The sequence below is a fragment of the Petaurus breviceps genome, unplaced genomic scaffold (genome assembly GCF_028583685.1).
Source record: "Petaurus breviceps papuanus isolate PSGF00001 unplaced genomic scaffold, PetGlider_PUasm1.0 555, whole genome shotgun sequence".
In the NCBI taxonomy this organism is placed as follows: Eukaryota; Metazoa; Chordata; class Mammalia; order Diprotodontia; family Petauridae; genus Petaurus; species Petaurus breviceps.
In genome coordinates this window covers 211,961-228,727 of record NW_027186373.1, presented here as the reverse complement: position 1 = coordinate 228,727, position 16,767 = coordinate 211,961, and the positions used below count along the sequence as shown (strand labels likewise).

General features: G+C 47.5%; 1 protein-coding gene across 1 annotated transcript in view; it reads left to right on the top strand.

The window, feature by feature from the left end:
* The window catches only part of LOC138172928 (zinc finger protein 665-like), a 21,695-nt gene that overhangs the window by 1,145 nt on the left and 3,783 nt on the right, over positions 1-16,767 (top strand). The window contains exons 2-3 of the mRNA XM_069102782.1: positions 103-176; positions 8,515-8,707. Of these exons, the coding sequence (XP_068958883.1) occupies positions 103-176; positions 8,515-8,707 (267 nt within the window). The remainder of the gene's footprint in view (positions 1-102; positions 177-8,514; positions 8,708-16,767) is intronic.

The following is a 16,767-nucleotide window of genomic DNA, read 5'->3' as shown; positions in this document are numbered from 1 at the left end:
TCCGACCCTCCCCTCTCCTCCCCCCCTCCTGACACGCAGCTTGGTCACCAGGTGAGTGCACTTGGGGCAGCACCGGATGGCTCGGTGCCTTTTTTCTCCCAGCTCCGCCTCCTCCAGACCCTTCGGAGAAGATGGAAGAGGAGATGAGTTGCGGGCACATGGTTGTCCAGCCCCAGGTGAGTGCCAGGTGTCTGTCCTGGGGCGCACGTGGGTTGGTGAGTTTTCCTGGGACACTGACCAAGGCAGGAGGCAGGGCCGGACCCCTCGCGCGCCGGGGCCCAGTTCGGGGCTCTACCGCTGCCCGGATGGGGCCCCACCAGGCCGGGCTTTGTCCGCACCCTGGTGAGTGAGGCCTCTCCTGGGCTGTGCCCCTGCCCGTCGTTGCACTTCTGGTGCTCACAGCGGGGAATGGCAGCATTAGAGTGAAAAACGCCCAAAAGGAGCGAACCCAAAGGACACTGGTTTGAAGCCAATAAAAATATCAACTCCCAGCACGGAGTCGAAGCTGGTAATCCGGAAAAACGGACTTAGGCGAAGAGGGGAATGTGTCGTTCCTCCTTGAGAAGCCAGAGGTGAAGGGGTCTTTTGGGAATCCTCATCGAACGGCAGAATCGTGGGGAGCATGAGGGGCCCCCCCAGGTGGTCCGACTGCAGGCTGCAAAGGAGGATCTGTGAGGAGTGTTGGGGTGGCCAGGGGGCGTGCTTGTGCTTTTTGGCCCCCACTGCCCTGGGGAGCAGAGGAGCTTTGACTGAGAGATGGACGAACATTGAGGGGAAAAGAGCCATTCAGCTTCTTCGTGGATTAAAATGCCCCAGAGAGATGCGCCTGGGACGGAGGGAGGTTCAGAAGGTTCGCAGGGAGAGTCCTAGCGCGCTGCAGGTCGGGGTAGGAGGAGAAGAGAGTGCCGGCTTCTGTCTTTCAGGAGCCTGCCCTTTGTTTAGGATCGTGGAAAGAAGCCACAGGTGCATTGTACACATGAGGAAACTGAGGCAGACAAGATGGAGTGACCTGCCTAGGGTCACACAGCTAGTAAGTGTGAGCCCCTGCACACGCAGCTGAGCTGGGAGTCACGGCTGATTGGGGCAGAACTGGCCCATCAGCGCCAGCCTCCATGCTAAGTGCTGTGATACAGACGTACGCAGAGATGGCCCTTGCTCCCCAAGGGCTCAGATTGTAATGGGCAGGAGGGCTGTCCATACCAGGGCACATGGAGGAGATCTGCTGGGGGAAGGCACCAGCATTGCCAGGAGAGAGAAGTGCCAGGAAAGGCTTCTGACTGGAGGAGATCTGCAGGGGGAAGGCACCAGCATCGCCGGGAGAAAGAAGTGCCAGGAAAGGCTTCTGACCTGAGGTGTGAAGGAAGTCACAGAAGCCAAGAGACCTGGGGGTGGCCAGGGTGCAGGCTCGGGGGTGGGAGCCATTGTAGTTGACTGGGAGGGTCATGAAGGGAGGACGGGCCAGTCTGTGAAGAGTCCACCCAGAGGTACCACAGAGGACTATGCCCATTGGCGATGAGGTGGCCGGCCTAGACCTGTGCCTTGGGGCTCAGTGGAGACCAGGGTCAGGTCTATGACTGGAGAGAAGGAGACATAGGACAGCATTTGGCCACAGGTTGTATGTGGGGAGCGAAGAGACCAGGCTGTGAGCCTGGGTGACTAGCAGGGCAGGGATGCCCTCAGGGTGTCTGCTGGGAAAGACGAGAGGCTTCGTTTGGGATTTGATGCCATAGGACGGCAGCCTGGAAAGCAGCTGTAGATGTGGGAAGTGAAACCTTGGGAGCTGAGGACATCGCCAAGGAAGATTGGATAGGTGAGGAGACAGCCCATGGGAGCTTAGGGCGTGTGACAGGAGACTGGGGAAGGGGCAGTCAGGGCATACCCAAGTCACCAGCATCTACAGAGGAAACTGTAGGCGCAGAAAATGGTCCTCAGTGTCAGAAAGGTGGGGGTTGCATAAGAAATGGCAGCTCACTTTGGGGAAGGCTGTTTTGGGTGAACATGAAGCCAGAAGCCAGACTGCAAAGAGTTAGGAGAGTGAGAGGAAAGGACATGGTGGGCGGCACCAGCTGTCTTTCTCTAGAGGTTTGGCCAAGAAGGGGAGGAGAGATACGGGCTGATTGCCAATGGGGATGGATGGATCTAGTGAAAGTCATGTTGGGATGGAGGGCACATGCAGCCAGATGGGAGGCAGTAGGCAGGGAAGATAAGGGGGAGAGTGAGGGGATGGCAGGGTCAGCCTGCTGGTGGGTCAGGGGTACACACTGAGGGCTTTTCCTCGCTTTTCCTCGGGAAGAAGGGCCAGCTCTTCATGTGAGACAAAGCAGCAGCAGGGGGCTCTCAGCAGAGGGCTTTCTTCACTGAAGTAGGAGGAAGTGTACTTGGCTGAGATGGTTGGGCAAATGGAGTGTTGGGGGAGGCTGGAAGACAGATGAGAGCTTTTGAGTCAGCCACCTTGGAGAGCGGGATCAAGACAAGATTAGGAAGGAGTGATAAATCAACAAGCATTTATTAGGCATCTGCTGCATGCCAGGCCCTGTTGTACCCACTGGGATACAGAGAAGGGCAGGAGCAGCCCCTGACCTCAGGGAGCTCCCAGTCCAGTGACAGAGACAACATCGAGGGGAAAACAAACAAAACCTACGCTCAGATGAGATCCATCCAGGGTCATGTGGAGGTTCCCTCAGAAGGAAGCAGTCCCACTGAGGGGGACACGAAGAACGTAGGGCTCTAGCTGGGACTTGACACCAAAGAACCAGGGAAAGGGGCGACATCTCAGGCAGGGGGACGGCTACAGGAAAGGCACTGCTTGAGGGGACTGAGTGACTTGTGCAAAGGGTGAATGTCAGTCAGTAAACATTTATGAAGCACCTACTGTGTGCCAGGTGAAATGCTAATTGAGCACTGGAGATACAGAGAAAGGTTAAAGACGGTCCCTGGCTCGGTCCCTGGCTCCCGGGAGTGTTCAGTCTAAAGGGAGAGACAATAGCCAAACAACTGTTTACAGACAGCATAGGGGCAGCATTGATTGGATGGAATTGACAGAAGGAGGGCCCTAGAATTAATGGGGATTGGGAAAAGCTTCCTGTAGAAGGTGGGCTTTTAGGTGGGACCTGAAGGAAGCCAGGAGGGCAGCATTGCAGGCCTGGGAGGCAGCCAGTGAGGCAGGGGATGGTGTCTTGGGTGGCCAGTACCAATGATCAATAAATAGCCGTGTTCCTAGATCCAAGTCTCTGTGACAAGGGGGCTCTGCAGATATTGACTGCCGGGTTGAAGGACTTTGAATGGTAATTGGGCCTCAGGAACTACAGTTTCATTCTGGAGGTGTTAGGGAGAGACTGGAATTTATTGAGTAGGGTGGATTTATGATGACCACACAGGATCAGGAATAGGTGTGTGATCTGGTCAGACCTGTGCTTTAGGAAAGTCACTTTGGCAGCTTGAGGATGGTGTGGAATGGGGAGAGACCTGAGGCAGGCAGCCCTCCCCTGCCCCCCCAAATGCTATGAGAGTAGTTCAGGCATGAAGTGAAGAGGGTCCGCCCCAGGGTGGGGGACGTTGCAGAGGGGAAGTCACAGGCCTTGGCAGTGGGTTAGCTGTGTGGATGTGGGTGTGGGTGAAGAGTCCTGGATTCCTCCTAGGTTGGGAGCCTGAGGGCCTGGGAAGGTCCATGGGATCCTTAGCAGTAATAAGGCAGATTGGAAGGAGGAGGTGTGGGGGTAAAAAAAAGATAATGAGTTTAGTTTGGAACACATTGACATTAAGGTGGCTGGCTGCAAGATGTCTGGTGCAGGGTGGCTAATAGGCAGCTGGAAGTTCAGGACTAGAGAGGATCAGAGAGGTTAAGTAGGTTTGAGAATCATCAGTTTAGAGATGATGATGGAAGCTGTGGGAATGAGACCACCAAGTAAAGGACCATAGAGAGAGTAGAGAAGAGGTCCCAGAGACACTGAGAATGAGCAGCCTCCTAGGAGGAGAAGCAGAGAGGCCATGGGCGTCCAAGGCTGCAGAAGCTCAACAGTGATGAGGGTGGAGGAGAGGACGTTCACTCTGGGTTGGTGGGGTGATGACACTTAGGAAGAGCCTGAGAGGAGAGGAAGTGAGGGAACCTGTAGGAGACAGGCCCCAAAGCCAGGGGAGTCAGTGACCTTGGGAGGGTTTTTGAGGACAGGGAGAGGTGGGAATGTTTGTAGGTGTTAGGGACTGAAGAGGGACAAGGGGATGACAGAGGGCTCAGTCGATGAAGGACATGGGAGGGATGGCATCAGTTATGGCTGCCTTGAGAGAGAGAAGGCCCACATCTTGTGAGAGGCAAGGAAAGGAGGAGAGAGTGGCAGAAGGAATCTGCATGACAGGAGAGGGAGCTCTCAGTAAATGGCCTCAGGTTTTTTTAGCTAAATATTAGGCAAGGTTCTCATTTCAGAGAGTGGGGGTAGGGGGGTGATGGTTACATCTGAAGAGAGGGTGGGAGAGTGACTATGCCAAAGGCTATAAAGAGCTTAGAAAATGAAGATTGAGAACAGATGAGATTTTGCAATTAAGAGATCATTGATAACTCCGGAGAGGGCAGTTTACCAAGAGGTTACTATGTGCCAGAGACCATGGTAAGGTTTGGGGTCCTGCCCCACGGGGCTTATACTTGAATTGGGGGAGAACACAGAAATCAGCACCAAAAAACCCAAGACTTAGAAACAGCTAAAATATGGAGGAGTGGTGGGAATCAGGGGAATCCTGGTGCAGAGGAATGGAAGCAAAGTCTGGCCTGCATTCTTGAAAGTGGAGGTCTAGGGGGCGTCCAGGTGGCTCAGCGAATAACAGCACCGGCTCCAGTGTTGAGAAGACCTGGAGATCGAATCCCGGGCTCAGACACTTAGCACCCACCCAGAAACACCTGGCCGTGTAACCTTGAGCAAGTTACTTAACCCCAATTGCTTAGGGGCGGCCAGGTGGCTCAGCGAGTAAGAGTACCGGCTCCAGTGTTGGGATGACCTGGATCAAATCCGGGCTCAGATACTCAGCACCACACCCAGAAATAACTGGCCGTGTAACCTTGAGCAAGTTACTTAACCCCGATTGCTTATAAAAAAAAAAAAGTGGAGGTCTATGAAGAAAGCGTGACTTGGTGTCAGGGAGAGGATAACTGGGACACACTGAGAAAGTCTGGAGAATGAGGGATGGATGCTCTGGGTCCTTCTCAGACACTCCTCCATTTCCCGCTTACCTCCAGCCTGTCATTTCCAGTTGCCTGTTGTACTTCCCGAGCTGGGATGTCCAGTAAACATCTTAATCTCAATATGTCCAAAAGAGAATTCATTATCTTTGTCCCTAACTCCTCCCCTGACTTCTATCATCCTGGACTCCTCGGTGTCCTCTCACTTCCCATGTCCCATATGGTGCCTCGGCCTATCGATTTCACCTTTACAACATGTCTTCGGTACTCCCCCTTCTCTGTCACTGCCCCCACCCTGGTGCAGGCCCTCATCACCTCACGCCTGGACTGTTGCAAAGCTGTAAGTCTCCCCCATTATTGCAAGTCACTCTCCACTGCAGTCCATCTTCCATTCCTGAAGGACAGACCCAATTCTGTTACTGCTCAACTCAACAAACTTCAGGGACTTTCAGTCCCCTCCAGAATCAAACATAAAACCCTCTTTTTGGCCTGTAAGTCCCTTGTAACCTGCCCCCTTCTACCTTTGCCGTCCCTGTGTCTATGTGCTGTGCTGTGCAGTGACACTGGCTTCCTGGCTATTCTTTGAACAAGAGCCTCTCGGGCCTGGACCTCTCCCTCTTCTCTGCCTCTCGGCCTCCCAGACTTCTTTCACATCTCCCCTCGAGTCCCACCTGCTGCAAGAAGCCTCATGCGACCTTCCTAAGCCTCAGCGCTTTCCCTCTGAGACCACTCCCCCATGTGTCTGGTTTGCACCAAGCTTTGGCATGTTCCCTCTCCCTTTAGACTGAGTTTACCTGAGAGCAGACAGTGTTTGCCTTCCTTTGTACACCCAGCACTCAGCACAGTGCCTGACCTTAGTAAGTGCTTGCTGACGAGTCATGAAATCAATAAGTTAGCTATTTTGAAGGGAATGATAATAGGTGAATATACCCCACAACTGGTGGGGTGCAGCTAAAGCAGCCTTCAAAGAAAAAAATTATATCTGACAAAACAGTGCTGGCTTTGTAGTCAGAGGCCCCTTACCTGCATGACGTTAAACACATCACTCGATCTCTCTTGGCCTCAATTAAGAGGCTACATTAAATGCCCTGGGAGTACCCTTCTTGGTCTAGGTCTGTGATTCTATATTAACAAAATAAAGGGGAGAGATAATGGGCTGAATGAATCAGATCTCAAAAATCAAATTAACACCCACCCAAAAATGTGTAAAAGAATCAAAATTCGAAGAGAAAATGATAATGACTTCATTTTCTTTAAAGAACGTAAACATCCTCCATAAACCACTAGGTAATGAGGGAGAGGGCGGAAGGAAAGAGGGAGAGGAGTAGGGGGGGAGGAAGCCCCTCTGCCAGAAATACATTTACAGAGTGATCTAAGGTTTGCAGAGCACTTGCAGATTTTAACCAACTAGATTCTTACAATGAGCCCGTGCCATTATTACCCTAATTGTACAGATGAAGACCCTGAGGCTGAGCGGCTAAGTCATTTGTCTGTGATCACACAATCAGGAAGTGTCAGAGGCAGGGCTGGAACTCAGGCCTTTGGGCCCCAAGCCCAGTGACAGGTCCACTTCACTAGCTACTTCCAAAGTGAATTTCCAGTGAACAGGGAAGAGATAAAATGGATCTCAGAAAGTGCTATCCATAATTGTATGCCACCGAAGTGAAGGATTCACAGGGTAAAGATCTACAAAAATTGAAGACATCCAAATGACAAACAAGAAACAGAAACCCTAACTATCCTAGTCTCTGAGAACAGCCAGCAAGCAAGTCAGAAATGAATTCTCATAGGAAACAGACCCTGGCTTGAGGACAAAGCCCACCCTGAGCCTTCCAGGGCTCACTGACCATCCGTTCTGGGCTCTGGACCCGTCAGCACCTTTCCTCTGGGCTGTGTCTGCAGCAGCTCAGTGGGTCTCCCATTTCTCCCTCATCCCATCAGTCCTCCATGTGGCTGCCAGAATATTCTTCCTAAGGCATGAAATCAGATGTGATCTGTGCCCTACCCAAAGCCACCCACCGGCGGCCTCGCTGCCTCCAGGATGACAGAGAAACTTCACATGATGTGGATGGTCCTCCAAGCCCAGCTTCCCAGTGTTCTCTGTCATGGCCTCTGGGCACTGTTATCTCAGTGTGTTACTTGAGCTTCTCCTCCTGCATTTGCCAGGCCTGGAATGCCCTTCATCCTCTCTGCCTCTTCCAGGACCCTAGGACCCTCTGCTCCTCCTGGAGCCTCCGTTTGAAGGAGGAAGCCCAGGTCAACCGTGTTTTCATTCTCCTGCTGCCTCCATGCCTGACTGCACTTTCTCTGCCAGGCCCAGAGCTGGTACCTGGACCTCCCTCTCTTCTCCCCACACCCTTTTCAGCCTCCTTTTATCCCACTAGAATGTAAGCTCCTTGAGGACAAGTGTTGTTTCTGCTCTGTTTGTTTATGGTGCCTGGCACACATTCAGTGCTTCATAAATGATTGTTGACCTGGCATTCCCCATTGTCCTTGAGGTCTTGGCCCAAGTGCCCCCTCCTCCGGGAAGCCTTCCCCACCCCCTTCCCAAATATTCAGTCTTTCTTTCCAGACAAGCTTTTGTTTTCTTTTCTGTGCACAGGCTTTACTCTAGTAGAGGGTAAATTTCCTGAAAGCAGTCTCTTGTTTTCGTCTTTGTACCCGTGTACTGAGCACAGTTCCATTGAGAACCGTGCTATCACCAACAATAATAGCAGTTTACATAAATCCCTTACACAGATTATCTCGTTGGATTCTCACAATACCCCAGTCAAACAGCGTCTCTCATTATCCCCTTTCTTCAGCTAGGAGACTGGGACTGACTTACTGAAGGTCATAGACCTAATGAGTATTAGTGGTGAGAACTGAACTGGGGTTTTCCTGACCCCTAATCCAGGGTTCTGTCCACCCCAACAAGATTTCTCCATTGTCGATAATGATTGAGATGGGAGAGAATGCCAGTGCAATGTGGGTGTTTTTTAGCCTTTTAGCATCTGCCTTCTCAACATTTCTGCCCAAAACACTGTGATCCATAATTGAGTGATTGTTCTGGTGTATCTAAATAGAAATTATACGTAATTTGAAGTTGTGTGGTGATTTAAAAAAACCTTCTAATTTAGGGACTTAAGGGTAAAATGAACAAGTTATCTTGACTCTGTGCACTTTTGGAGACATTTTGTCAGAGTGACCTTAAACAATGGATTACAATAGCCCATGCTGTCCCATCTAGTACAGAGAATACCTGCAGCCAGTAGGTCTTCAGTAGACCTTTTTCTAGTGAATGTTCAGAACCCCACTATGCTGAGAGCAGTGACTGGTTGTACCTTCTGCTTCCATTCATGTTTCAGGAATCAGTGACTTTAAAGGATGTTTTTGTGGACTTCACATGGGAGGAATGGAGTCAGCTTGACCCTGCACAGAGGGACCTGCACAGGGATGTGATGCTGGAGAACTATGAAAACCTTGTCTTTCTGGGTAAGACCATCTTCTTACGGATCAGCGTTTATTCACGGAGAGTTTTCATCTGCTCATTCACTAAAGGTGATTTCCTTGAGACCTGACTGGCTGTGCAATAATACCTGAGGTCAAAGGGCCTGGGAGACGTTTCTGAATCCTTCAGGACCAAGGACAGAGTGTTTCTCTGTGTTGTTTTCTGGGAGAAGGGTGTTTACTTTTATGACTGGAAGTTGGCAGTTTCATTGGGTTGGTCCAAAGACGTCCCTCACCTACTCTCTGTTCTCTTAGGTCTAAGATTCTCAGTGGCCATAGCTGAAGACATGAACCCTTTCTGTCCTTTGAGTGGTGAGTGGGCCATATGAGCTAAATTCCTCTTTGAGGTCAGTTCTGTGACCAGCCACCCACACTGTTCTGGGGATACAAGAGACTGCACACTCCAGAGGTCCTTGGTACCAACCTTGGCATCTTAGTGGTGCATGTTTTCATTGGGAAGAAAGAGACAAATCCCGAACTTGGACCTGGCCTTGTGTCCCTAGCACCATCCTGAACAGGGTTTTCAGGTTCCAAACTAGATGTGGGGTCCCAGTTAGAGAAGAAGCACCCTGGACGCAAGAACAAGAATTCCTAAGGGGCGTTGAAGCAGGTAGATGAAAGGACCATGTGGCCAGCTGGTCATTCAGGACATTAGACATGGTGATTTCCTCCGATGTCCTGGGTTCTGGTCAGAGGGAGTAGGTTGCAGGATTCCAAAATTGGAAAGGCCCTTGGGAGTCATCTAGTCCAGTGCCGAGCTGAAAAGCAGTTCTGTTTGCATCATGTGTGAGAAGTGAACATGCATTCTTTCCTGAAGACTTCCGAAGGGCGGACTCTGTCACTGCCCGCTCCACTTTGGATCGCTCTTATTATTAAGCACATGCCTCCATCCAGGTCTTCCTCGTGCCATTTTCCCCTGTTGCTCCCCAATCTTCCCTTTGTGACCAAGTGGAAAGAGCCTAATCGAGCCTAGTCCCTCTTCCCTGTGATGGTCCTTCTTGAAGGGCTCACAGAAGCCAGCTCTCATGTCCCCTTGAGTCTTCCTTTTTCCTGGTTCATCATGCCCAGGTGAACTGCCTGCCTTTGGCCACTCCTATGGGACAAAGGCCTTCCTGAAGTGTGGCACCCAGAAGTGAGCACTGATCTCGTGATGGAATCTGACCAGGGTCTGGCTGTACAGCTCACTGATCACTGGAAGCTTGGTCTCTCCCTTCAGTGGGATATTGCATGGGACTTTTCTGAGGGCTCATCATGGCTTAGACTCCTATTCATCCATGAAAATGCCCAGACCTTTTGCTGTTTTCCAGCCATGCTTTTTCCATTTTGTTCTTGGGAGATTGATCCTTTGAACGCAAATGTAGTTTTTGACATTAGTCTCTATCAGATGTGATGTAACTGCATTCAGACCAGGGTTCTATCTTGTCCGGATATTTTTGAACCCTAAATCTGCCATTCTGGGCTTTATAGCTATCTCCTTTGAATTTGTCTTCTCTGTAAATTTGGTATGCATGCCATCAATCCCTTCATCCAGCTTATTGATGAGAAATATCAAACAGCACAGAACCACGGACACATGCTTGGGGGCATTTAGGGTTAGAGGAGGAGGCACTCCACTGGAAATTTTTGTCCCAGTTGACAGAACCATTAATGACCACTCTTTGTTTATATCTGGCCATTCATTCAACGCCTTTGGAATCCATCAGATTGCACCGTCATCTGGTTCACTTCACCCTCCAGGATCAATGCCTTGTTTGGTGGAGAGGCTTATGTAGCTGAGGGAAGAAAGTGGAAGATAAAGGAGAAGGGGAAAGATATACCCAACTGAATGCAGAATTACAAGGAATAGCAAGGAGAGAGAGAGGGAAGTTTTCTTAAATGAGCAGTGCAAAGAAATAGAAGAAAACAGTAGAACAGGAAAGATAAGAGATCCCTTCCAGAAGATTAGCGATATCAAGGGAATGTTTCATGCAGAAATGGCCTTGAGAAGAGACAAAACATGATAGCAACTTTACAAAAGGAGAAGCGATCCACCCAAGGTGTCTGTACTGTGCAGAAGAACTAGACAAGGAAAATCTTAAGATGGCAGCCACCACTGTGGTGCCAGACGTCCTGGAGGGTGGAGTCAAGTGGGCCTCAGGGAGCATTGCTGACCAGAAGCCTCATGGAGGCGCTGGCCTTGCAGCTGACCTCTTTATAGTCCCAAAGGGTGATGCTCTTATAGTCCTGCACTCCAAATGCCAGCAGATTTGGACAGCTGGATTGGGAAAGATCAGTTTATATCTCAGCCCTAAAGAAGGGTGGTGCCAAAGGATGTTCAGATCACGAAATGGCTGTGTTCATTTCATGTGCCAGCTTAACATTCTGCAAGCTAGGCTTCAGCAGTATGTGAACTGAGAATGCCCAGAACTGCAGGCTGGTTTTTGAAGAGTCAGAGGGACTAGAGACTCTTTCATTGACTATCCTAAAGCCTTTGTGTGGATCACAGCAACAGGTGGCAAGTCCTAAGAGATGGGCATACGAGGTCATTTTACTTGTCACCTGAGAAACCTGTTTGTGGGTCAAGAAGCAACAATTAGAACTTAATATGTTGCGATTGATTGGTTTAGGATAGGGGAAGGACTATGACAATGCTATATATTGTCACCGTATTTAACTTATTTGCATAGTACAACAGGCCAAGATGCTGTATTAGACAAATCAAAGCTGGAATAAAGGATGCTGGGAGAAAGATCAATAATCTCAGATATGCAGATGACACACTGATGGCAGAAAGTGAAGAAGAGTTAAGAAGTCTCTTGATGAGGGTGAAAGAGGAGAGTGTAAAAGCTGGCTTGAAGCTTGACAACCACCACCACAAACTAATCTAAGATCTTGGCAACTGGTCCCATAGCTTCCTGGCACACAGCGGGAGAAGAAATGGAAGCAGTGTCAGATTGTATACTCTCGTACTCAAAGATCACTGCAAATCGCAGCTGTAGCCATGGCATTAAAAGACAATGACTCCTTGGAAAGAAAGCTAGGACACATTTGGGAAGCTTGATAAGAAGCAGAGATATATCACCTTGCCAGCAGAGGCCCATGGAAGTCAGAGCTATGGTTTTTCTAGTAGTAATGTATGCCTGGGAGAGTTAAAGTACACGGACATCTGAGTGCTACAGAATCAATGCTTTTGAATTGTGCTGGAGAAGACTTTTGAGTGTCCTTCACATGTCAGAGGAGGTCAGGTCTGTCAATATGCAAATAAATTAATTCAGACTATTCACTGAATCTGAAGCTTAAATACTTTGGCCACATAATGAGAAGATGGGACTCATTGGAAAAGACCCTGATGCTGGGGAAGATTGAATACAAAAGAGTAAGCTGTCAGAGGATGAGGTGGATGGATAGTATCATGGAAACAACATGCATGAATGTGGTCATGCTTCAGGAGGTAGGGGAAGACAGAAGGCTCTGGCATGCTATGGAGTCCCACAGTGACCATTGCTCAGGCAGTATTGCTTGTTGTCTTTCATTCTCGGAGAGGCCAAAATGACATCACTGTGCTAGAGTCGCCTTTCAGTGTGTCTGACTGTGGCTGATCAGCCCGATGTGAGTTCAGGCACAAATAGTCTGCATGAACATTTGGCCTGGATCTCCCAATTTGTGAGCTGCTTCAGGCCTGCTTTGCTCATAGAGCACAGCACCTTCTCTGACGTGAGCACGCCATGCTAGGATCTCCCATGTGACACGATCAATTCCAAAGTTCTTAAGAGAGACCATATGAGCATCACACTGAAAGGAGAGGCCGAGCTGGGTGATGCATGAGCGGCACAGTGGACCCTGGTCCGCCTCCATCATTTGGGCACAGTTGAACAGCTGAATTAGTCCACGTCACTCCATTTGTTCCATGTCAACAGCATTAGATGGTTTGTTGAATACTTTGTGCAATAGTGTAGCTCCTTTCTGAGTTGTGACTGAGATGGGGGTGAGCTTAGTCTGGCCTGCTGCGGAGGAAGCCGCATGGGCTTGTGAGCACTGACCCCTTTTCTAGGTGTTCTATACCATCTGTAATACTTTCTAGGATTGTTTCAGGAGTTGAAGTGAGGCTTGTTGGTATTTAAAAACTTCTCCTCACAAAAGGAGCATAGCCAAACACATAAAAATTATATGTGAAGCTGCAGATCTCCATTTTAGAATTCTGGTTTCTTACAATTACATAATAAATTACTTTAAAAAGTAGTGATCATAATAACTGACATGTATGTTATGCCTGCTACCTGACGGGCACTGTGCTGGTTAACAAGTATTATTGTCTCATTTGATTCTTCCAGCAGCTCTGGGAGGTAGATGCCATTATTATCCTTCTTTCATAGGTGAGGAAATTCAGGCAAACAGGTGAAATGATGTATCCATAGTCACACAACTATTAAGTGCGAGGTCCAGTTTGAACTCAGCTCTTCCTCACTTCAGACCCCTAGCTGCCTATATGCATGTGATAGAGGGATATCATATCTAATCTCTGTATAAACATATACATGTAAAAGTATGATATGTATATATACATGTATGTATGTGTATACACACATACATCTCTAACTATATAGGAGTGGTAAATTTGACACAACTTTAAAAACTATCTTGTTTATATTAGCTTTCTTCTGTATTCTTCTGTGCATTAAAAAATAGATTTCAATGTTCTTTTTCATCTGATGTCACCATTCTTAACCACCCTTTCCCTCTACCATCCACCACATTTAAGAGCTAGAAGGAAATAAAATAAAACAACAACCTTGTAACAAGCATATTTAAGCAAGACAGATACACGATACACAGGTTGAATTCAGGAAGTGGGTAGTATACTTCATCATAGGCCCTCTGGACTGGTGATTGGTTTTTATTTTTCCAAATTTATCATTTATTTTTAGTTTCAACGTTCAGTTCCTTAAGTTTTAAATTTTCTCTCCCTCCCTCCTTCCTCCCTCTCCAAGACAGCTTTCAATCTGCTATAGGCTCCACACATACATTCCTATTAAACACATTTTCACATTAGTCATGTTACACAGAAGAATTATAACGAATGGGAAAAACCACGAGAAAGAAAAAAAAAGCCAAATGAAACAAAATAAAAAAGGAAATGGTCTGCTTCATTCTGTGCTGCGACTCCATAGCTCTTTCTCTTTTGTGCCCTTTGGAGTCATTTTGGGCCCTTGTGTTGCTGAGAAGGGCTAAGTCTATCAAAGCTGGTGCTGGCACTGTGTGGCCCCTACTGTGTACCGTGTTGTCCTGGTTCAGCTCACTCAGCAAGGTGATTGGTCTGTGGGAGCTGTTGAGGATCAAGCATCCAAGTCCCCTTCCTGGCAGAGAGGTTGTGGGCTTAAAACACATAATGGGCCCTAACATTTTGGACATAGCCAATGTGGGAACTTGTTTGTTGGACTATGTACAAGGATTTTCTTTTCACAGTTCCATGGCATTTAACTAAATCAACAGCGACAAAGCTGACATGTGCCTACGGCTTATCATGTGCTAAGTCCTTTCCAGCTATGATTTCATTTGATCTGCCGGTTTTCCCAAAGCTTCTGAAACTCTTCTCATTTTCATTTTTCCCTTGTCTTTAACTCATGGATGTGAGGTGGAACCTTGGTGTGGCATTTCTCTAATTATTATTGATTTGAATGACTTTTTCATGTGGTTATTTATAGATTGGAAGTTTTCCTTTGAAAATTGCTTGTTCTTACACTTTGTCCCTTCGCCTGTTTTGGAATGGCTTTTAATCTTTTGTCTTTGAATCAGTTCCTTACCCTTGAATTGGTTCCAGTTCCTGGATATGAAATCTTTATCAGAGAACTTATTGCAAAGATTTTCCCCCAGTTGCCTGTTTCCCTTCTAACTGAAATGTTATATTTCTTTGTTTTTCTCATTTTTCTAATGCATTTCTCTATTTCTCTTATATACTTTATCTCTTACTGGAATTCTAGTTGACTGTGTGGCCAGGTTGTGTTGTTGTTGGAGAAGTTACTTACAATTGCTTTGGAGCTATTTTCTTCCTCTAGATTTCTGTTCTGACTGTCCTTGGCATCATATTAACTCTTTATTGTGGGAGTCTTTTAAAAAAAATCTAGTTATTCATTCTTCCTGCCATCTAGAATTGTGACTTTTTTCGTTTCTTAGGACCAGGCTCTCCACATTTCTGGAGGGATTTTTGGTTCTGATTTGTATCCTTGAGGTTTTGTTGCTATGTTCTCTGATTTTTGAATGCTTCTTTATGAATCTGACAGGAAAAAAGTTAACTGTCAGTATTGTTACTATTGAACGTAATACTTCCTTCTCTGTCAAAAAACTGTCCTGACAGTAAGAGAAACCCTCCTCCCTCCAAATAATCCTAAGAATGTCCTTGTATTCCTGCTCTAGAGGGCACCCAGGAATCTGTTTATCCTGTAAACTGATTTAGTTTAGGCTACCCACAGTGACCTGTAAAGCCAAGCAAAGGAAATTTCCAAGGCTTGGAATACTAGCATAGTATTCTCCATTTATGCAGTGACAAATTAAGGCAAAACATTCACAGAACAGAGAAAATCAAAATCCAAAATAGTCAGTCATTTAGCAAGTTCTCAATTCGATCACAAAGTATAGAGTCAAAGTATCCCACCCCTGGATAATACATTCATTTAGTCAGTCACAAAGTCTCTTTTCTCAAATGGAGATTAGTTTCCAATCATAAACAAAGTACATTCATTTGGTCAGTCACATAGCACAAAAAGTCAAAAGTTTCTCACCCCTGGGAAGTTGTCTTAACAAAGCCACAATATACATTGCAATTCACTCTGCCTGCAGAACCCTCTCAGGACCCCTGAAAACATCAGCAAGACCCTCCTCCAGGATTTCTGTAAACATACAAGAAAATCTTCCTTCAGGGCTTCTGAACCAACAGCAAGGACCTCTGCAACAATGGCTTTGCCCTTTAGCAGCAGATGAATCTGGCAAAACAGCATCAGAACAGACAGAACAAATACCGGCACCACAGTCATGCTTCTTCCCAGTTCAGTCCTCAGTTCTCATTTCCCACTCTTCAGCAGTAGCAGCAGCCTCCTTATGCTGGCTCCCAGAAGTTTTTCTGGCCTTTCCCTCCTTGAGCCTCTCCACCCGTGGCACTAGCTCCACCCATGGCACTAGCTCCACCCATTTCAGCCCCTTCTCTTCATGTCAACAAGTCCATCCCACAAGTGGGATTCACAAGCTCTGGGTTTTAACACAACCCCCAAACCATCATGACCAGGTCTCCCTCCTCATATAACTCCACCTTCTCCCTTCTTCCTGGAAGTATAAAAACCTTTTTGGAAGTTTTCTTGGTGAATACCCATATCCTCAGATATATAGGTGACACTCAGACTCACAATCCTTTTTATCTTTTTTGTTTTTTGGAGGGGGAAAGGCAGGGCAATTAGGGTTAAGTCATTTGCCCAAAGTTATACAGCCAGTAAGTGTTAAGTGTCTGAGGTTGGATTTGAACTCAGATCCTCCTGACTCCAGGGTCAGTGCTCTATTCACTGTGCCACCTAGCCTCCCCGCCCCTTTTTATCGTGATTAAAGAAGTCTTTTCCCTCTGTTTTTGCTTTATTTCCACAGTTTGTTTTATTTTAGGACTGATAGATCTCACAATTGGCTCATATTTTCAATGTGTTTATGTACACACATGTCTACACTAGCATTCTGGCTGAGTAGAATCACTAATATTAATAATAATAAGCCATATTGGCTTAGTGGCTTCTTGCATGTGCCTTTTCAGTTTCATCATCAGTGATGGGGTACAAGCTCTGGGACCCCCTTGAACTATCCTTGAATCTTCCCACTTGATGAGGAATTTGCCTGAGGCCATAAGCCTTTCATTGTCCCTAGACCCAAATCTCTCTTACTAGCCTAGCCCTCCATTGTCCAGCTAGTCCCCCATGCTTGATCTTCCCAAAATATCTGTTACCCTTAAACTAGCCTAGCCCTCCATTATCTGTCTTGTCCAGATAGCTTTTAGCTACTTCCCACCCTTAATCCTCAAGATTTTCCTTAGACTCCTCAAGACCCTCCCCAAACTCCTCCTGTAGACCACCCCTCAATCCTCCTGTAGACCATCCCTCAAT